At 36.6% G+C, this 23,006-nt stretch overlaps 1 protein-coding gene across 1 annotated transcript; it reads right to left on the reverse strand.

The window, feature by feature from the left end:
• Nucleotides 1–12: 12 nt before the first annotated feature.
• On the reverse strand, nt 13–21,794 carry LOC122066751 (valine--tRNA ligase, mitochondrial 1). The gene is made up of 21 exons (XM_042630591.1): nt 21,553–21,794; nt 21,381–21,437; nt 20,576–20,638; nt 20,244–20,413; nt 20,032–20,104; nt 15,626–15,691; nt 15,417–15,500; nt 14,035–14,112; nt 13,847–13,930; nt 13,647–13,726; nt 12,321–12,378; nt 11,927–12,229; nt 11,526–11,693; nt 9,711–9,910; nt 7,762–8,164; nt 6,493–6,744; nt 5,869–6,369; nt 4,257–4,363; nt 4,029–4,134; nt 2,669–2,814; nt 13–330 (listed from the first exon to the last, which is right to left on the reverse strand). Exons 1-21 carry the CDS (start codon nt 21,553–21,555, stop codon nt 165–167), a joined length of 3,168 nt encoding a protein of 1,055 aa, XP_042486525.1. The 5' UTR covers nt 21,556–21,794; the 3' UTR covers nt 13–164.
• Between the last annotated feature and the right edge of the window lie 1,212 nt (nt 21,795–23,006).

Here is a 23,006-nt window from a genome sequence, read left to right on the forward strand (position 1 = left end):
GGTGGGATTCCCTAAAACAAACACAACTTGAATACAATATGAATAGCAAAGAAAAAGAGAAGTTGGCAGCCATAAACAAATTATTGAGCTTGTGGATGGGCTTTGAAATTACGCGTCCTCAAAATTGCTGAGCACAAGAAGATTTCGACTGTCAAGTAATATCTTCAATTCCCTCCTGCAATTGCAACCTCAAAATTCCGGCTGGCTTCATCAACTATCTCCAGCTCTTGCATCAACTTGTTTAGCTTGGCCATGTTATCCTCACGTATGCGCTCTGGGACCTTCTCATAACCAGATGCATTCATTTGCTGTGTCAAATTTTCCTTTTGCCTGCATGTACAAAGTTGACAAATAACTAGTCTCAAAGATGAGATTTGGCAAAAAAATAAATATAAAAGGACTTACAAGTTACAAATCTACTTCATATTTTATTTTATTTAAATCATTATGTAACAAGTGGTACGTTTAATATATTAATTATATGTTGCTTTCTCCTGGGGACAACAATGATTTGTTGTGCAGTGTCACTGCATCACTAAAAAAGAGGGATGACAAAATTTCCGATCACAGATCATAAAGAAGAAAAACCAGAAAATTGTGGTCAAGGCAATTTTTTAGATGAGTTAAATATACAGAAAAATATATGTTGGGAGCAGCACTGTAAACAAAAACGACCTTAGTAGATCCACTTTTCAAATATAAAAATGGCAAAGCTCCGCATAGGTATCTGTAAATGCCATATCATAAATTGGTTCATTTATACATGCAGCAATTCCTTGAACAGCTTCAGATGCAGTTCCAATAACCCAGGACCAGAACTCAACATGTATGTTGCACTATACTTGCATTCTAAACCAATTCAATATAATTTTGGATTGACACTATGATGCACAGGATGGGATTCCCATCAGCCTTGGGCTAAAAGCCAAGCTGGGTTTTGTCAAACAAACTCAGACCCTGCCAAGTTTCCAACTTCACACAAAACCTGACTGAGTGGATCATATGAAAAAGTTTATGGCTACCGGAGGGGAGGGGAGGGGGGATATTTATTAAAAACAATAAACTTGTGAAGGGCCAAAATGTCAATAGTATTTTCCCAATGGAGATTTTAAAATAGAAATGTTGGATTTCATATCAAAATACAAATATTACAGGAGAGCAAATGCTTGCAACTATAATTTGTTTCTGGAGACCTCCTAAAGAGTGAAATTTTATCAAAAGAAAATGAAATAAATAAGGGGAAAATATCCAGACAACACCAGCTGAAATCAAAAACTGCAAGCGGTCACCCTCCTCCACACCCAGATTACTGTAGCACCCCCATTTAAAATGTCCTATATATCGCCTATTTACTGGTTTCCCATAATTACCCCCTGCCCCCTCCAATGCCCGAGGGAACCCTCCCCCAACAAATAAATAGGTATTGCACCCCAACTGAAATCATGTAAATTACATAACCTTTTTATCTACTAGATTAAACAACCAATAGCCTAAATAGGACCTGTCTTAATTTTCCACCCCCAATTCACATCCAACATTTTTTTTTTTTTGGCCTTTTTAATTTGGAATTATCAAAAGATTCTAAACATGGATTTCCTATCGGTTACTTCATTTTTCTAGAGATTTTTTCCTTACAATAAATTAGCGCAATATGATTTAGGATCTCACCCACACATCTCCTCTTTCTAGCTATACCCTGATTAAGAAACTTTTACTATCAAGAAACTGTTAATTAGGGAATTTGTTTTCATTAGCACTCTATAATTAAGGAATCCAATTTACATGGTCATTGTTTTCCTATAACACATTGATCAAGAACATGTTTTATTTGTAAACTGTTAATTTGGAACTACCTCCTTATGTATATCCTTTCAAGAGAGATTTGGACTTCACAATTGCTCTTACCCACATTACAGAGTTTAATCCCATATGGAGGCATACCCGCAATCTTAGGAGGCGCACAAGGTACTGGTGGTGGAATCCAATGAGTTGAAATTAAATTTTGGGTAGTCATATCATAGGTCCGGCCATTTTTTTTAGCATTTCATTATAGCGGACATAATTTATAAGCCCATAAAGTTGGGATGAAATTAGTGTAAGGCGTTAAAGCTCTGGAGCCAACTTGGGATGAAATTAGTGTAAGGTGTTAAAGCTCTAGGGCCAATTCTGTCCTGGTTTGTAACATAAGGGATCAGTATAACATGTTTGAGTTAGATTAGGATACTCAGTAGCTTTTACGAGTTCTGATTTGAGTTTAAAGGGTGTACCTAATGCACAGGGTGTAATGCTAGACAACGCTATTTTGTACAAATGAATGGAGTTCTACTCAACCAACTCATTAACAAAATTCATAACCTACTAATTACTATAGATTATGCTATATAATTAATATGTATCAAACCAAGACATTCCCCAATAGTTCAACCAGTGGAACAGATCAAATAGTTATGATACCCAAAAATGTTTCACTTTAACAGAACAACCTCCTGTGAAAACTTTCTGGCTGTGTAGCAGGCAGGTGGATCACATTATCTATTACCCATCTACAACAGATTTCCTATCATCAATTTTATTACACAATAAAAACAAAAGCCACCATATTTTTCTCTCCTCATCCAAAAAAGATATATTTTCATATACCATAAGCAGTTTAGAGAGAGTCTCTTACTTTTGAATTTCCTCTCTCTTTTTACTGAGCTTTTCAAGTTCAGCTTCTGCATTTACAGCCCCTTGTAGCTGGAGATACACAGAAAGGTTTTCATTTATAATGGAAACTGCACATCCAGCAGGCACGGCATCATTCACACCAAGGACCTGTGAGAAAGTGTATTTCGCTCGTATAAATAATATGAACCTCATAGAAAATTTAAAAAATAAATAAATAAATAAACAATAACAATACTTCAGAACAATTTTCAGATGGATCCAGATTAGAGTATGCTATAGTACAAATAGAAATCTAGTCCTTGTGCACAACTTGCTAGCTGAAAACTGTATAGATTGTTTGAACAAGCAACCAACAAGAATATTTGCCAACCAATGAAAACAGAAAGGAGGAAGACAAGGAGACCATAATATTAAAAAATCTGAATCAGTAAGTAGGAAGGAGTAAAATTCAAGTAAGGTTCATGTTGACAATTTGAAAATTTGGTCTAAAAGTGAACTTCGGCAAAAGTCTTTTTGGCCTTATTATTTGCAAGGACCTCGCAGTGGCAGGAGCCTCATGCACTGGGTACATCCTTATTTTATTTCCAAGGACCAAATTTATATGGACTTCCAAAAGACAAGTTAAGGGGGGCATGGATTGGGAATTTTCATACCATCAAGAGGTGCACTAAATCCTCTATAGTCAGTGAGCAAGGAAGGTCTTGGCTTTGATCCATGCTATTGCCAACCCTACTTGTATTCATTTACAGAGTTCAAAGAAAATATGCTCAAACACTAAAAGAACCAAATAATAATTAATCAAGGGTTACAAGGCATTTGATCATGCTAATCATTGGTATAGAGATGGTGTAGAGATTATTCTAGGTGTTATTGGTCCTTTGGCGGATCTTGATCACCTTAATTAATCATGAAAAACTTGAGAATAAGATTCTCATATTTAAAAAGAGCATCTACAACAAATATGGAATCGGTACACATATACAATCATGCCTAGGATTTTATTTTCTTACCTTAAATCATAATGTTTAGAATCTATATTTTATCATATATTAAGAATTTTAAGATAGTTGTCAAAATGACAGTCAACAGACTTAGCTATGGACATTGGGCTTCATCCATCAGCCAAAAGGCAAGTAGTGGAGAGAAATGCCCCAAAACCTCTGCATTTTGTTTGCCTCCATTTTCTTGTCTTTGATCTTCCTGTTCCTCCTTAACTAAACCCCAAATGTATCGATACAAACACTCTTTCATAGACAGCACAGAATATGTAAAGAATTTTCAAAGCAAAGGGCAATTAAGAATAGCTACAAAGCGTATAAGAGTTGGAGAACATCAAATTGTAAAGGCCAACAAAAACATGCCTTCATAGATGACAATGAAGCAAGAGTTGAAACTTCCAAGTCATGGTTTCGAATAATCTCTGCCTCTGCAACTGCATCAGTCCGACAAAGCACAAAAGCTGGTCGCCTAAAAAGAGAAGAAACATTACACCATTTGAAACCTAAACAACAGTGCTAAGCAATAAAATTGGAAATACTTACAACCAGGAATTACTGCATCAAACCATAAAAATAACTTAAGATATCTACCTTGCATGCCTCTCATTTGGAGGCAACTCTGAGCGGAGTGATCGAAGTGATCTCACAGCACGGTCAACAAGATCCATCTCATATTCGATTATTTCATTTGACCATTCCTGTAAATCCAACCAATTGAAATAGAAAACAATAAATAAAAACTAACACTAGAAATGCTGTTTCAAGTTTCAGCATTGTTCAGGCATATAATATCCACACTGATCCCTAGAAACCCAGTGAAGCCCATGTGTTCCTCCTATGGATACTGTCTTGTTCAGATGCATGAATAGAAGAAGGCACCAGCCCATGGATTTAGAAATCAAACACCCCACACACCCACGCAAAACCCCCAAAAAATTAAATAATCAACTTTCCTCCCCCCTCTAATTAACTTTCCATCTCCAATGTTCTCACCTTTACATTAATTGTCTACTATAGAATAAGATACATTTTTGTGCACATTAACGGAAATAGAATCCACTATGCAGGTGAACATGCCAGCACAGATCTTTCATGCTAGAAGTCTGGCAATACTTTCCATACTGGACCACTAGCCTTGTTTATGTGGATCACAAGATCAGCTAATGAGAAAGTTAACATTAGAGATGCCCTGCTTAGAACAAACAGAACTGAGTGGCACCATCCCCTGATGGATTGTCACTTCCATAGTTGTCATGGCGTCAAGGCGAACCAAGGCGGTGGAGGGTTGTCTAAGCGCTTAGGCAAGAAGGCACCCGCCTTAAGGTGAACTAGGCAACCAAGTGTTATTTTTTATTTTCCCTATTTTCTATCATTATTTAGTAAATTGTATATACCTTGTATCATAAAAAATCAAGATTAAACAACATCAACTTATTAAAATCAACATTTAGCCATATTAAATCATAAAAAAATTAACATTAAGTCATATTAAGTTTTAAAAAAATCAAAATTTAGAGAAATGCTCTTGTTCTATAATAAGTTTGATTGGCCAAATTATTTTATTTTTACATGAGACTTTTTGTATTAGTTATAATATAAAATCAACTTTTAAACAAGTCTAAGATTACTTAAATCTGAGTTGTAATGACAAAGTTATGCTCTGGCCAAACTTATTTTTAAGTGCGCGAATGCTATTAAAATCGGCTGAATGAAAATAATTTTATGGATATCAAAACAAAATATTATTTTACCGAACTTTTGGTTTTTAGTAATGTTTTAACATGATAGAATTTATAAAATTTTCATAATTGAGAAAAACCCCAGCATTTAAAAGTTGAAAATCGCTCCTATAACCAAAATCCAATTTTTGTTCTTGGATTGGGGGGTTGACTTTTATCCTTTTGGAATTTGATTTTTAAACTATTTTTATTAGATTCAAATAGGGGGTATTTGCTTATTTATGAATAATATCTTAAGTAACTGTAAATGATATTTGGCATATCTTAAGTAAATGTAAATGATATTTGGCATAAATAAGTGTCAAAACACAAGGCGGCATGCAGTGCAACAAGGTGACTATCGCCTAGGCACCAGGCAAACCGCCTGGATGCGAAGGCTTGGCGACGCCTTGACAACTATGGTCACTTCAGCTAATTCAATGGCAATTTTTATTTCAATTACCAAGTATAGGGCTTGATCTCACCTCTACAACTGATGGGTACTCGCATATCATGATTGATTCTTTCCTCGTACTCCCCTGTGGTTGAGGAAGACGCTGCCATAGTTCTTCCGTGACATATGGCATAAATGGATGGAGCAACCGCAACCCATTGTCCAGGCAAACCCACAAAGCATCTTGTGCAGCCCTTCTTGCAGACTCAAACCTTGGATCGGCACCAGCAAAATAAGGTTTAATCACTTCGATAAATACATCACATAACTCAGACTGCCACCAATAATACACTGCACTAGCTGCATCTGAGAACTCATAGGATTCAAGAGATGAGACAGTTTTGGATATGACTTTATTTAAGACTGAGAGTATCCATTTGCAACAGAACGGCATGGACTGAAGAACGAGGCTTGTGGGTGGGACATAATCATCTCCAAGTTTGGTCATAGCAAAGCGAATGGCATTCCAAAGTTTATTACACCACTGGCGGTACCCTATAACTCTTTGGATATCCAAATTTATTTTGTCCGACTGGAAGAAGAATAAGAAAAAGCATATAAGCATTATTCAGGTAACTCAAAGGTGAATGTTAAATCAATCCAAAAAAATAGAAGTGAACGCCAAATCTAGAAATTGATGGAGATAGATCGGCACCTGTGCAGTGTATGAGACGAGGGCAAAGCGCAGAGCATCTGCACCACATTCTGGAATACCATTCGGGAAGTCTTTCAACTGCCCCTCTTTAGCAATAACCAGCTCATTTTGGTCCAAGTTACCCTCCTCCAGCCTCTTATGGAGGCCCTCCAATGATATTCCATTTATTACTTCAAGCGGATCAATAACATTTCCAAGGGACTTGGACATTTTACGGCCATGTGCATCACGAATCATTGGGTGCAAGTAAACCTGCGCATTGTTAAAAGTGAAACCTTGGCTCTACTTCGAACATCAAAGTAAATCAGGAAGTGCAACTAGATAAACCAAGCCATCATGTGTGATAGATACACAAAGACAGGGTAGGTGATGAAACTATATAGTGATATTATGCAGATTATTTGAGGAAAGTGTTATACATATGTTTACACAGTGGCACCAGTCTTTCCAGAATGAGAGTAAATACATTGTGGGGTCCAGTCCATATTTCATAGTTCCATCAAGAGAAATCAAGTTCTTCACCCAGAATTTGCACAAATATTCAGAAGTATAAAATGGATTAGCTCTTGCTACTAAAGATTTCAGTGCATTACAATATCATCATTTGGGTCCTACAGTTCCTCTTGCAGGAAGAAACATAGTGTAAAACAAGTTGTGTATACACGTAAATGTGAACTGCAAATAGGTTTGTGTACAGGACATACAAGATATTTGTGTGCATGTATGTGGGAAGCTAGGCTGTTTTGCCATGCAACTAATAACTTGTGTGTTGAGATGTGTCAGGCTGTTAGCCAATGTAAACCATCCCCTTCCGAGATCCTGCTTAAGTTTCCTTCAAAAAACCAAAGTTCACTTGAATTGGATGCAGAGTGCTTTATATAGAACATTCAATTCCTTCACTTGAAAAGAAAGCAAACGGCATTTCATTGGATCGTTTCACATGGCCAACTATGACATTTATGTATTAAGAAAATTGAAAACCGAGGCCAAAGTTCACCGATATCTGTGCCAAGTGCCAGCTGGGAGCATCACAGATTATTATAGAAAGAAAACAAAAACTCCAGCAAAGAATTTCTCTGCATGCACAAATAAACTTATATTTAAGCTTTCCATACAGTTACTTCATGCAAAACATATGAATACAGTCGCAACACGCAAGTGCCTTTTTATTTTTGTCTAAGGTTCAAGTAGAGATCATTTTGACTACTGACTGGCATCTTATCCACAAATAAAAAGGCTCTGCAAGTACATAAGAATTGACTCGCTCACCTTGCTGAAAGGTACATCACCTCCTAGTTTCATTCCCAACATCACCATCCGCGCAACCCAGAAAAATAGAATGTCATGTCCAGTTTCAAGAACTGATGTTGGATAAAAAGCCCTAAAGTCTTCCGTATCATCTGGCCAACCGAGCACTGTTAAGGGAAAAAGACCAGAAGAAAACCAAGTGTCCAACACATCTGGATCTTGATCCATTTGAAACTTCTTCCCAGAAAACATTCTTTTTGCTTCCAACATAGCTTCTTCCTCGTTTCTGCCAACCACCCAGTGGTCATTGTATGCACCAAATTCCTTTAGTTGGTCATCCTCCAGTGACACATACCATGCTGGAATACGGTGGCCCCACCAAAGTTGCCTAGAAATGCACCAATCACGAATATTTTCCAGCCACCTGAAAACATTGACACAAGTCACACGAAAATTTAGAGGGAGAAACCACCTATTTTTGGGATTTCAAGAGAATTTCATGGATAAGATAGTTAAGATCACTCAATCAGGTCAATGTGAACCCCACAAGATTTGATCAGTGGAAAACACTTAACTGTGGTCTCACCCCTTCAAACTGTGCAATGGTATTGTAGGGCTCGTAAGAAGGCCTCTGACCTCCAACAGTTCCCATTCTCTAACCCCTCAACATATACCAACCAAAAATTTCTATACGATCAATATAAGATGCCAACAAATGGACAAAAAAACAATGCGTTAATAATATTCAAGACTAGGAGAGCAAGACTTAAGACTCTGAGGGAAACTTTCAGTTCTCACAGAGGATGAAACTGGCCAATCAATTAGCGGATGTGTTGGAAGGTTATGTGTAACTAGACAGCCTATGTACATTTGACCCTACCTATGTTACCAGGATGTGGATATCAAAATCCGGTATGGAAATGCTGTGTTGGAATCGGCAACTCCCAGCAAACAAGATTCAGGGACTTGAGGGGGTACTGAGATTTCTATATAATATTAAATATATTACAACATATATTATGGAAACAATTCTACGAATGTTATAGTTCAAAATTCAATACTTTATTATTAATTCTTATTTCTAAACAAATATCCAAAAGCAGTCTATAATCAAAGTCCATAACATTGGACGAAGACCCTGAGTCTGACATTAACAGGTTCTTAAAAGTCTGACATTAACAGATTCTTAAAAGTCATATCAAAACAAACGGTCAGAGAGGGCTGCTTCATATTTGAAGTTTGAATAGAGAGGAAGAGTGTGTTTGAAGATGGGCAGACGGAAAGGACTAAGTGACAAACCAAACAGGAATGATTCCAAACCCCTTCTCTTCCTCCTCTGCATGGTCATTGGTCAGTGCCAACCTCCCTTTCCTCCTCCCCATCTTCAGTGCCATAATCCTCATCTCTCCTGCCCGTTTTTCCCTCTGCCTGCACCCTCTCCCTGGTCCATCCAACACATCATGCCTACTCTGTTTCTCCAACCTTCCCTCTCCCTACCCTTTCTCTTCTTTTCAAACCCCCCCCCCTTATGGAACAGAATTCGGGAGAGGAAGAATCCCCATGATTCCTTGCCAAACCCATGACCAGATCTGTGTCCACATGCATGGACACCGACTTGCAGGGGAGGAGCCAAATCTGGTAACATACGTCCTTACCCCATTGTTTAGCCCTCTTTAAGGTTCCTTTCATAGCCTCAACAACTTGTTACTGTAATACAATTGTACCATAGCTTTATTTTTGTAATAAAGTTTTACTAATCCCCACCGCAAAAAAAAAAAAAATCAGTAGTATACATAAAGGTGAGAGCAATGCCAGCTATCCAAGCAAGATCAAGGGCATCACATAATAATGAAGAAATATAATCATGACAATTTTTCCCTTAAACAAAAGCTAGAACAAAAGAACAACATCATCATTCATCATCAATAGCAACAGAAATGATAATAGTAATAGCAATAACTTAAGAGTACCTCTTCCATTCAGCAGCATATTGCTTTGGAATGATCTCAATCTTTCTATTCTCATCATTCATAACAGCACCAAGAGCTTCCTTTGCCAGCCCATTACAGTTGACAAACCACTGTGGCTTTATCATTGGTTCAACAACATCATTGCTTCGTGAGCAAACGCCGAGGCGCATCTCATTATTTTGAGCCTCTCTATAGAGAATCTAAATTCAAGAGGAAGATTTTATCAATTAAATAAGAACTCAAAAATACTTCAAATAGCCAAGAGGAAAGTACTAAATGCTGAATCAGAAAACAAGATAGATGTAACTGTGAAACAGTAACATTAACGTAAACAAGACAATAATGGGCAGAATAAGATACTATCAACTCTAAACAAATATCTACAAATTAAACCACATTGAGTGCCTAAATTAAGCAATAGTTGAGATGAATAATATCTAACCTTGGTACATTCAACCCCCCTCCCAAAATATATATATATATATGGTCCTGAATTAGGAAGAGAAAACTGCTATATACTGTGTCAGAAAGAAACAATAGGTAAATAAAATAAAACAAGCAAGCAGTCAAACAGTAACATCAGTCTCTTCAAGATGATGGATAGCAAAATATAAGATACAATCAGCCTGGGCTCTGTCCCTACAAATTTAACAGAGTAGAATAGTAGATGCAGAAAATAAATTTGGATACTACCAGAGCAGTTTTTTAGATGGTTCTATCTAATACCAGTGCCTATTTCTCTGTATAAATCAAAACAACAATAACACAAATAAAAATTAAAAAATAATAATAATAAAATTTAAAAAAAGCACCTAATTAAGCATTATAAATGCTAAAAGAAAGAGAAACAGAAGCAGCGAAAGTCAGCAGGTTAAGAGACACTCAACTTCCAATAAAGAAAAAAATTATGGTGAGATCGATTCCTTCAAGTCGAAAGAATATGAAACTAGAACAGGAAAGTTCTAACGGTTGCTTTGTCTCAAAACAAATTTCACACAACCCCCCAACCACCCACCCACCCCAAGAAAAGAAAAGAAGAAAATGCTTCAAGGCTGAAAATGACTAAGCACTTCTTGCCAATTTGCAAATGTCAAACTTAGCACCTACTAATGGAAAACCATGTCTGTAATACTCAAGGTTCAAAGTATTAGTATCGGTTATCGTATTGGAAGCGTGATTTTAAGAGATGTATCGTATTGAAGAGACACAAGATAAGCCAAGGATACATATGGAAATGCTTAGGCTATATGCAAAATAGAGTTGTAAAGCATAACACACTGTAAATAAATAAAATGTAAAAAATATCATGTATAAAAAGGGGAACAAAGTATGATGAGGCTATTCACTAGTGCATTCAATTAATTATATATGAAGGATGAGGTTTCTTACATGGATAAATAGCAAATTTTTTTTCGGTATCGTATCAGTACCTTAAGGCTTAAAGATATGATATGTATTGGTTAGTATCAGCGGAAAGGGAAGAATACTTAAACCTTGCTTGTGATTCTATTGTGGGTTAGGTTATTAGTTGGTTGTTAGCGACCTACTCCTACATCCTACATTATATACATACAAATGCACATTCCATATATATAGGAGAATCAACTTTCAAATTCAAATATTAATGCAAGTTTCAGCACAAGTACATGTCAGATTGATTGAAGGAACACTGACGGGCAAAATGCACATCAGTGATACTAATACAAAATCTCAACCTAACAAGATCACTAAAATGCTAAAATATGGAAGGGACTGAGCAACTGAATTGACTACCTCTCTTTCAAAAGCCTATGGTATATTATGCAGCAATCCTACCTTATCCTTCAATGCCTTAATGACAGCTTCACGAGCTTTAAACCGTGGCATCCCTTCAAATTGACTGCCATTGCTGTTAATCTTCCCATCATCAGTGAAAATGTTGATGAACTCAAGATTATGACGCTTTCCAACCTCAAAATCATTTGGGTCATGGGCTGGAGTAATCTGTTATAAGCCAAAAACAGTTATTTCCACTTTAAGTTAGAGTATATAAAGTGTCAATTTATTTTTCCATATTTTCTACATCAGACAAAGTTTGAATGAGAACACTTCTCTTAACCAAAGATTATATTATTGCATGGCAGGTGTCCATCTATGTGCATAAGCATGTGAATCAGGAAAGAATTTGTAAAATAAATGTGATTTAACATCCTTTTCCTGAAGAAGGGCATATTTACCTTAACAGCACCAGTCCCAAATGCAGGATCAACAAGTATTGCATCACATATTATTGGGAGTTTTCTTCCACTGAATGGATGAATTGCAAATTTTCCATGCAGACCTCTGTACCTTTCATCTTCAGGGTGTATAGCAATTGCAGTATCACCGAGCATTGTTTCCACTCTAGTTGTAGCGACAACAATCTCACCAAAGCCTCCCTCAAGAGGGTAAGCAAAAGATGTTAACACACCAAACTCCACAGGGTTTTCGTACCCAGGAACCTTCAATAGAGTTCTTTCTTTTATGTCCTTATAGTCTACCTAAGGAGTATAAAACATCTAAAATTAATCACCTCAGACTCTGCAGGAATCAACCACGTAAATACAACATTTAGAGACTGCGGCAGAGAACCTCAATATCAGAAATGGCCGTTCGTAAGATGCAATCCCAGTTCACTAGCCGATGATCCCTGAAAAGAGAAGGGGGGGGGGGGGGGGAATAGCTTTTAGAAGCATATGTTGTGAACAAGGTAAACTTGATCTGTTGATTGGTATCTTTCAAATGAATGTGATAGGAAGAAAGAGATCCAGTTATATAGTAGTAATAAAAAGTAGTAAAGATGACCAGACAGATATTCTCCTATTGATTTACAGAGTACAATATCAATTTAAAGCCCAATGGCAAACTTTAAACAGCCAAGTGAACAATATTATCTTATTAACAGTTTCATGCCTTATAAACACCATTGCAGCCTCCCAAGACCAATGTACAGGTTCTTGCGAAAAATATAGAGATTGATTTTGATCACTGTAATTAAGGCCCTACTAAAATTGAACTTGAAGATTTTATTTTCGATTTTGCGAATTAACCCCAAGAACCATACTACCTTCTCAAATTTAATATTTGAGAGAAAACATGTGGGGATTGAAGATTTTAGCATTTGAATACATATCAATGCATACTTCTTCACAAACTCGATATGCAAGTTTAAACGAAGTGCAAATTTACCTTCAAGATCCTAAATCGAGCAAATGCCTGAGGGAATCTCCAGAACAGGTAGGAAAGACGAGACAAGGATAACCCTAAGCCTCATCTACCTTAATTATTTGCAGTGTGCTTCGGCATATTATTGAATTCCATTGAAGCCACGTAAAATGTAGGTTGGATGTGCTGCAGTTCCCAAAAGGAAAGTGACACACACACTTTGCATGCAACATTTCCCCCAAAGAGAATTTCCCCATATTCCAAATTTTAAAAGGCAGAAGCCACTTCATCTATTTTAGTTGCTTGCAGCTTATTTCCGATCCCTAACAGAAAGTAAAAGATTTTAGTTGCTTTTAGCTTACTTCCAACCCTTAACAGAAAGTAAAAGATAAACTATGATACAAATTGTGTGTCTTGTCAGTTACAATTATAATATAATATTAATAATTCCTGGTAGCAAACCCTCTCCATAGCAAAAAGAATTATACCATACATTTATGAATCATTCAATATTTCTGATAAATAACTTTTCGATACATGTTTGAGCCGATGACCAAATTTAGGTCTTTTGCACTGTCCACAAACCACCCAGGACTTGCTTGCTTCATTGCTAGATTTCAACGATCGAAAAATAAAGTAGATAAAGAACTATGACTGGAGAACAACATATGAAACCCATCTGAGTGGTATGGATGAATCATAAACTTCAAAGTAACTTAATGTTAAGCGAAAAATAGCAGAGATGTCCAATACCTATAGATGAGACCTTCCTTGTGAAGCCTAACAAAAGCTTCTGTCACAGCCTTTGACCGTTTCTCATCCATTGTGAAGCACTGGAGATGAAAATTTGATAGCAAGAGAAGGCCAAACAATAAGCTCAATTAAAAATCATTATTATATTTAGTAATCTTAAATGAAATCATATTTCAACAGCAATTGTCTTGAAGCCTAACCTCACGGGACCAGTCAAGAGAAGCACCTAGCCGACGTAGCTGATTTAATATAGTGCCACCATATTGATTTTTCCATTTCCAGACCTTCTCACAGCAACATTTACCAGAACCACAAGGTTATAGAGGCATAAGAGGGCACAGCAACATTACTTCATATAAGAAACATCAAAACATTAGTCCAAACTCACTTCGGACACAAAACCCTCACGACCAATGGCGTGTCTGGTTAATTTTCTTTCTCGCATTATCTTCTTCTCAACAACAACCTGCAGAACAGCATCCACAGAGTGAAGTCAGCTACAAGATAACATCTAAGGGAAACCGCTTTCTTCCAAATAAAGAAGCACAAACAAAAAATAATAATAATCTGTGTGTGTGAGCAAGAGAAACATAGACAGACTGGCACAAAGCGGGGAAGACTTGGTGAGAACAGGTTATCATTAATCTAAATAGGAATCACAATTTGGTGTTTATTAGTGTAAACTGGAATTTTGTTTGAATTGTGACTGATTAATCTACTTCAATTATGTTTTCAGGGTGGCTATGGGAATTGCTGCCACAGTGTGGGGAGATTACATGGTTTTCTAGCAGTATCAAGACGAATTAAATTGGAGATCGATCCTTTAAACAATGGATAACAGAAGAACCAGAGACTAAGGTTTTGACGATTAGACTTGAATGTGAGTTCTTAATTCTAGATTTTGACGGCCTATCACAAAAGTAATCCGACATCCCTCATTCGATTATTTGAATCCATTAACTCAAAATAGTTCTGTTCTTTTTCCATGATGCGAATCAAGAAGCTGTAGATATGGTTTGTCTTCTTCCTTCTATTGATTTTCAATGAAAAACCTTGGTTTAGAGGAAACAAAATTCAGCAGTTTTGATATGCTGTGTTAGTTTACAGGGACACGTTTTTCCTAATTGCTTCAGACTCTGCAACCCAAACTTATTTCATCCAGCATGTCACGCAAACTAAGTATTTTTTTTTTCCTTTTTTGGTACACAAAATATCATGTCCGAGCTTCAAGATGAAGGTAGAAGAAGAGGAAGAGGAAGTTCAACAGATATAACCTGATGTCCAGTAACTTGACATGAGTGTTTTATGAGAAGAGGGTAATTATAAACTGCTAACTACCAATATAGAGAAAGCCTAGAGAACAATAAAGGAAGGATTGTTCTATCATTGATACATCCAACATTCTGACCGGCCAGAGTTTAGATTCATGCTTGAGATTTTCTGAATTTCTGATTGTTCCTAGTCTGGCTAGTTAGTTAGCATAACACAAACAACAAATAATATAAATATGAAATAGTGTTACATATTGAAACTAAAGTAAACTCCCAAGAAACAATTTGAAATTCTAATTCCTAGTAATACCAGTTAAGTGTCTTTTATGGGAAATACTTCAAAAGGTTTAGCCTAAAAAGTACTATTGTACACCACTTCCTACATATAAAGATTTACATAAGCATCCATGCACAAGTAATAATACAACAGAGAAAAGAACAACTTAATTAAACACCCACATATGATACACCCTTCAATTATGTCAAGGAAAATTAGAACCTGGGTTGCAATTCCAGCATGGTCCATTCCTGGCACCCACAAAGCATTATATCCAGACATTCTCCGCCAACGGATAATTGTATCCTGCATAGATGATCATAGAAACTCCATAAATACTCACAAAGTCACCAATGAACAACAGAAGAAACAACACTGTAACTAGGTAACAACTTACCCCCCCCCCAAAAAAAAATGTGTAATTAGGTTACCTCTATAGCCGAAGTAAGGCCATGGCCTATGTGTAATGCCCCAGTTACATTAGGAGGTGGCAAAACCTACAGAAGCAATCACGGGAAATGTACATCACAAGAAGAGAATTGTCCAACACCAGCTGATGCTTTAAAAAACCAAACTTTCAGCAACAGAAAAATACTCAAAATCTTCACCATTCATACATAGTCAAAACATCCTTAAGGAGTTCTAATAACAATTATGAAATGGGAAAAGTTACAACAAAAATATAGACATCTAAAATCTATTATCTTATCATATCCATCAGACAATGGGCCTTCCAACAGCGAGGAATGTTTAATTATTTTCCATCATAGAAGTGTGTAGCATAACCAGAAGGGGAAAAAAATAATGCTTTAATTAAATGTTGAAAGATATCCTGGCGAGGTTTTGCTCAGTGGTTTCTTTCCATAGTCAACTCCTGCTGGAGGCTGTTCGCCAGTGTAGTCATATGTCTTTACAACGATTGCTCTCAAAAAAATATAAATTAACCATCTACACATAATACACACTACATAAAAAGAAACAAGGGATGCAACAGGAGCTGTGTTAATGGGAGGAGAGGCAGCATAACTATTGTCCACCTTTTTCTTCAGTCTGTTTTATACTTTATAAGCTTTTTAAAGTCAAGAAATAAAAATTCTCAAGATACTGTTTTTGTAGAATATCCCAAATTCTCATATAATTCCAAAAACAAAGATCATGGGGCCTGTAGGCCATTCAGACTAGGGTCATGGAATAAGGCACACATGCCATGCAGCTAAGCTCTTCAAAATTTTCTGTTTTACTTTACTTGAATTAAGTTCCCTAGATGGACAGTGTAGAAAATATTCCCACATGGACAGCTTGTTCAGCTCATTGAAAAATGATTTGGTCATTGTTAGCATTGGATAGATGGAAATTCCTTGGATAAGTCACAAGTCAAATTTGGCAGCCCATCTGAACCGCATGGCCCACTATGTATGCAGATTTTCCCCTTGTCTTTTTCATGGTCCCTCTTCTATAGATAGATTTAATTTTTTTCATACCATTTACAAAACATTTTATTGACACATGGTATTGGATAGGGTTTCATGATGTAAGAAACATCATTTGGAAAAAGAAGCAGTAGGACTTCAATAGAGTAGCAGAAACTTCTCATGGTTTAAATACAATAACATAAACTCTATTTACTTTGAAAAGAAAGAGATTGCAAGTACACATCAACTCTCAACTCCTAGCAATGACTCAGAAATAGTATCTCATCATTCATTACTGGTCTAATGATTGGAGAAGAAGCATCATAATCCCAGTCTATAAAAATAAAGGGGATATCCAGAGTTGCAATAACTATAGAAGCATAAAACTAATTAGTCATACAGTGAAACTTTGGGAGAAAATTATTGAAGTCCGCTTAAGAAAAGAGACCAAGATCTTGGAGAACCAATTTGGATTTATGCTAGGTAGATCCACAATAGGCTATCTACTTATTGAGGAGGCTTATAGAAAGTTATAGAGCCCACAAGAAGGATCTCCACATGATCTTTATTAGTTTATTAACTTAGAAAAAGCATAACTAAGTTCCTAGAGATTTAATTCGGCATGTCCTAGTAAAGAGAGAGGTGTTGAGTACATATGTGGCTATAATTCAAAACATGTATGAAGGTGTGGTGACTAGCGTGAGATCTGTGAGAGGCCAAGGCAAAGAATTCTCAATTACAGTTGGGTTACACTAAGGATAGGCCTAAGTCCCTATTTGTTTGCACTTATCATAGATGAGTTAACCAAGAGCATTCTTGACAAGGTCCCCTGGTGTATGCTCTTCGTCTTAGTCGGTGGAATAAAACAGGAATTAACACTAAGTTGAAGCTATGGAGATCAACCTTGGAAACAAAAGGTTTTATGATTAGTAGATCAAAGACGGAGCATATGAAATGTAACTTTAGCCACTCATTAATAGATAACGATATGGTAAAAATTGAGGGAAGAGAAATTCCACAAAGTGACTACTTTAGATATATGGGGTCAACCATAAATAAAGAAGGTGACTAGCGTGAGATCTGTGGGAGGCCAAGGCAAAGAATTCTCAATTACAATTGGGTTACACTAAGGATCGGCCTTAAGTCCCTATTTGTTTGCATTTATCATAGATGAGTTAACCAAGAGCATTCTTGACAAGGTCCCCTGGTGTATGCTTCGTCTTAGTGGATGGGAATAAAGCAGGAATTAACACTAAGTTGGAGCTGTGGAGATCAACCTTGGAACAAAATGTTTTATGATTAGTAGATCAAAGGCAGAGTATATGATATGTAACTTTAGCCACTCAATAATAGATAACGATATGGTAAAAATTGAGGGAAGAGAAATTCCATAAAGTGACTACCTTAGATATATGGGGTCAACCATAAATAAAGAAGGTGACATAAGAGGATGATGTTTCACAGAGAATCAAAGTGAGATTGATGAAATGGAAAGGTGCAGGTCGGAGTGTTGTGTGACTGGCGTATCCCTTTGAAGTTCAAGGGAAAATTCTATAGGACTATTGTGTGACCAACTATGTCATATGGGCAGAATGTTAGGTAGTTAAGAAGTGTCATATAAAGAAGTTATGTGTAGCTGAGATGAGAATGTTGAGATAGATGTGCAGGAAAACGAGGAAGGTTAAAGTAAGGAATGAGCATATTAGAGCTAATGTGGGAGTTATCCCAATTAATGACAAGCTTCGTGAATACCGACTAAGGTGGTATGGCCATGTTCAAAGGAGGCCTGCGGACGCCCCTGTAAGGAGTGACTTGATTTAGATTGAAAGAGCTAAGAAGCTACGGGCAGGCCCAAAATGGCCATAGGCAAAGTGGTGAAGTATAGCACGCATAGTCTCAGTCTTTGCCGACCCAAGTAGCTGAGCTTCTCCTGACGTGTGTGGGTTGCGCCTCTTTCCTCTTACCCTCATCTTTCATTGATGCAGATAAGGCTTCACTTACCTGGTTGGACCAGCATGACCGGCTTTGGAAGCCAAGAGCCAAGAAGAACCGATCCAGCCAAGGTTTTTGGTCCAACAAGGATTGGTAGTAATTTAGTTTAATAATATGTCTTTTATTTTATCATGTTTGTTTTGGGATAGGTTATGTAAGGGATTGAGAGGTAGGAGTCAATTTCAGTGCTAGAGTCAAAGTAGGAGTCTTATTATTTTCTCTTTATATACTTGCATATGCTCAATGTTTAAGGTGGTGAATTTATTTGAATGAAGCTTAGTTTGATTTGTGCTTGTGAGCATGTGCGTTTCCCCTTTCTCCCCTGCTAGTCTGATTTTCCCCCTCTTCCCTAAGGGCCCTCCATCATTCATCCTTCCATTTCTCCCCTCCCCAAATGCTATGTGGACTTCTTTTCTTATTTCATTGCCTTTTTTATTAGAACCATGTAGCTGACCCCATTCAGTTGGATAAGGCTGAGTTTGTTGTTGCATTCAATACTAGTCTAATACACCAGCTGATATACTGGCCATAACTTAAATATCATAAACCAACAAGTTTCAATCTCCAAAAAAGGTAAGACAAGAAAAGAAATATAACAATAATAAGACTAAAAGTAGACATGACTCTCTACTGTTTTCCTTTTTTTATCTTTTTGCCTAAGAACACCCCCACTACTAGACCTGAACCCAAGATATAATTTCACCTTTCTAGCCAAATAAAGCACACTAATAATAAAACAAACTCAGACTCTAGAAGGCTAGAATACTAAAAGTATTCAACCACCACAATAGAATTGACCCCACTCACAAGAGCAAAGGACCATAAAGAAGCTCCTGTTTGGGCCCACATTCTCTTTGGACATTTTGATTCACATCACAGAAATGAAGGCTTCTTCCCTACATTTCATTTTGAAATGAAGCCATACAGATTTAAAACTAATACAATAATGTTAAACTTTGGCATAGAGAAACTTTAGCTACAGATATGTCTTACTGAAACTAACAAAATTCCACACTTCCACAACATCCAAAATCATTTGGAAAAGAACTTATTTTTCTTTTAATTAACAAAATGGTAAACAGTTACTTTTTCCCCCCTGACGTTAGATGGACACATAGATTCTTAAAATAGTTTTAAAATGCAGGATTTATTCAGGTTCGGCTGTAACCTTTCTGTGCTTCTGATCATATGCAGGATGTTACTTTTTAATCTACACAAAAGGTAGATGACTTGGACCTTAGACTTGAGACTTGTCCTAACCACTATGTGGACACTTTCTTACTTTTAAAGTGACAGTAACATTCAAAGACTGGATAAACAAACAAATAAAAGGAATTCTGCAGTGTTTCCAGTCTTTGAGGAACATGGTGTCATTTACTTCCAAGAGAAAAATCATGCAATTCAGGAAATTCAAAAAGTCATTAGGCACTTACAATCACAAAGGGGGGTTTAGAGCTTTTTGAATCTGCCACAAAAAATTCTGATTTCTCCCACCATGCATACCATCTAAATCATCAATCATAAGGCACAAGGAAAATAAGGGTTAGAGATATGTAGCAGTTTCTTTTATTTTCTTTTACTTTCCTAATAAATTACAGATATGGATAAATTTTGATTTAAAGCATAAAGGCAACTGGACATTTACGATTTCTCAACTTCACTTGGACTGTATTGCTTTGCCATTTGACGAGAAAGCCGCTTCTTCTCACCAGGAAGAATCACAGGATCGATATAATCCTCGGGATTCTCTTCCTCAGCATCTCTTTTTGAATTTTTGCGTTCACTCTTTTTTGGTGCGTTGGATGCCTTTTGCACCTGAGAAACAAAAAAATAAGGAAATTCCAGGAGATATGACTAATTTAAGCATCAAATGAGACTGATCTGATGTCAGTACATTCGTAGAGTGACAGAAAAAAGCACACATTATAGAGGTAACAATTTACAAAACCAAAAACAAAAAGACCTTATCAAATATACCTGAAGTTTGGCTGCTTCTGCTTTTTGTAAAGCCTTCAGCTTCTTCATTTCCTTCTCTTTAGCCTGCCATGTATACAGAGATTATGGTGACTGTACAGTGACAAAGTAATTTTAAAGAAAAGATAAATCAAACATGATATCACAGACTTCAGATTGCAAGTCAGTCTAAATTACAGTCACCAACAAATGACCTGAAACAAGAAGACACACCCCCAGTCTGTTCAAAACAGGGGATACCTTAAGGGACCTGTCACTATGAAACTTAGGCATTTAGCAAAGCTAATATAATCACAAGCATAGATTGAAAAGAAAATCAGCAAACAATTGACTTCACTAAGGGAAATATGTCTAACATGCAACATATATCCACCTCTTCCATACACACCGAACACTTCCTCGAATTAATTCTAAAGGACATTGGGAGGAAAAAGCACTCTTGGTTTTCACTTGCATTGAGTTATACAACAAGTGTTGGTCAATTGACAGGAAACACCAATTTGACGGCAGAACACTCCTTACAGACAAATAGGCAAACAGAAACAGAAACACTAAAGATATCAATTCCAATCCAATCTTATTGAATGCTTGAATTCACATTTATTATAAGAAGACTGGAAGCTCTCCTATATCGTACACCACATTCTCAATTAAGTGCAATTCCATTGTTCCTCATGTGTTCATACAACAAGTAATTCGTCAATGGCATCTCTAAACCTTCTTACTAATTGGATGGAATTTATAAAAAAATCAAAGGACACTAAATGGAATGGAATAAAATGAAATGGACTCCCATTACAGCTCTAACCTTTTCTTCCTTCTTCTTCTTTCGTTCGAGATCTTCGTTCGAGATCTCCGGCTGCTCCTACAGTTCAAAACATATCAAATATAAGAATACAGCAAAACCATTTTCTATCTATCTACTGTTTTGTGTCGAATGCTCATACAGTAATACATAGAGAAACAGAGGAAGAGCAAACCATTTCTCTTTCAAATTAGTTGCAGAAGGATTCGAAGCTTGAAATCAAAGCAACAATGGACAGATTCCGTTCTCGCAGTCTCTCAACACCAACGGTTGTTTTTTCCCTGTAACTTCAAAACCAGAAGGTGAAAGTTAGATTATATTAAAGTGGAAAAACCCTAAAAACGGCTGCTACTGGTTCAACCCTGAAAGACAAGTCAAGAAATTCCTCTCCAAACGTGCAGCCCAAGCGGACCCCTTGTAAGGTCCTGCGTTTCCTATACTGCGAAGTGGAATTTTTTGGATGGTCTGAACGTGGTCCAACACCAATATGATTAATTAAACCATTACATTCAGCCCGGATCGGTTCTGAAAGTGGATACTCTAACCTCGGTTCGGATCTTGCTACAATTTGATTACTCGGTTACTCATTGGGTGAGAAGGAGAAGAGGCTTCATACTCTAAAAATTCATAAAGACTTGTCGGAAATTGCCGGTTAGCTTGGTCCGACCAAGAAAGGTATGGAAGCAAAGAATCCACTCTCTTAACGAAGAAAAAACATCCTGAGCGCTAGCACGCCAGAACCAAACAACAACTAGCATGCCCTTTAGAGTAAGTAAAATGAGGTAACGCATCCAGCAAGAAGACTACTTCGCCCCAAAGAAAAAGAAGAAACTGAAGGGGGAGGATTTCGGGGGTTTAGAGCCCGTTTGGTATCTTTTCTGTTTCAAAAATGTCGTTTCGTGTCAAAAACGAAAATTTCAGTTTTTGTGTCAAAATGCAGTTTTTAAACGAAAAAATAGTGTTTCAAAATTTCAAATTTTTATCGGAAACGATATATATATATATATATTTTTTTTTGTAAAATGGAACGAAACTGGGAAGACGGAACTCCATTTTGGAGTTTTGTCCAATCTCGTTTTTTCAGTTTTTTTTTTTCACTTTTTGTTCCAAAAAAACATAAACAGACCATAAGTGCACCAACACAGAAGATTCTGTTTTTTCGTTCCAATATAACGAAAAAATTCAAGAAACGTTTTTTTAGAACGATACCAAACGGAGCCTTAGTTTTTGGGTAGGGTTATGAAAACTGATACGGCTGCTACTCCTTATTGTTTTTATCCATCATCGAACAGTTTATGAAAAATTAATAAACTATTATGGTAAATGTGTTTTTTTATGGGTCCAAATGTTGTCAGTTGCCACTTTCTTAGTGAATAGCGATTTGCTTTCTGTAAGTATTTGTTAGTGAAATGCATGTTTTATCAATTCATTCATTCTTGAGAAATTATTAACTATTGTATTCTCCGGTGAATAAAATCTCATGGTTATATTTCATTTTCAGAAGGAAAAAAAAAAGGTTATAATAGATCATGTTTAGATGACCACTTAAATAGGGTTTGCCATTTGAAATTCAATAATTTGGTAACTGTCAAAATGGCTCAATTATTGAGTTAGAGATTTCATTGTGGA

This window comes from Macadamia integrifolia, unplaced genomic scaffold (genome assembly GCF_013358625.1).
Source record: "Macadamia integrifolia cultivar HAES 741 unplaced genomic scaffold, SCU_Mint_v3 scaffold2561, whole genome shotgun sequence".
In the NCBI taxonomy this organism is placed as follows: domain Eukaryota; kingdom Viridiplantae; phylum Streptophyta; class Magnoliopsida; order Proteales; family Proteaceae; genus Macadamia; species Macadamia integrifolia.

What these genes read in the sequence shown, in the direction of transcription:
- LOC122066751 (XM_042630591.1), bottom strand. An exon ending in CTCTTGACTGGTCCCGTGAG is followed by an intron (nt 13,727 to 13,846) that starts GTTAGGCTTCAA and finishes TTTCATCTCCAG; the next exon opens with TGCTTCACAATGGATGAGAA. An exon ending in CGGCCATTTCTGATATTGAG is followed by an intron (nt 12,230 to 12,320) that starts GTTCTCTGCCGC and finishes TATACTCCTTAG; the next exon opens with GTAGACTATAAGGACATAAA.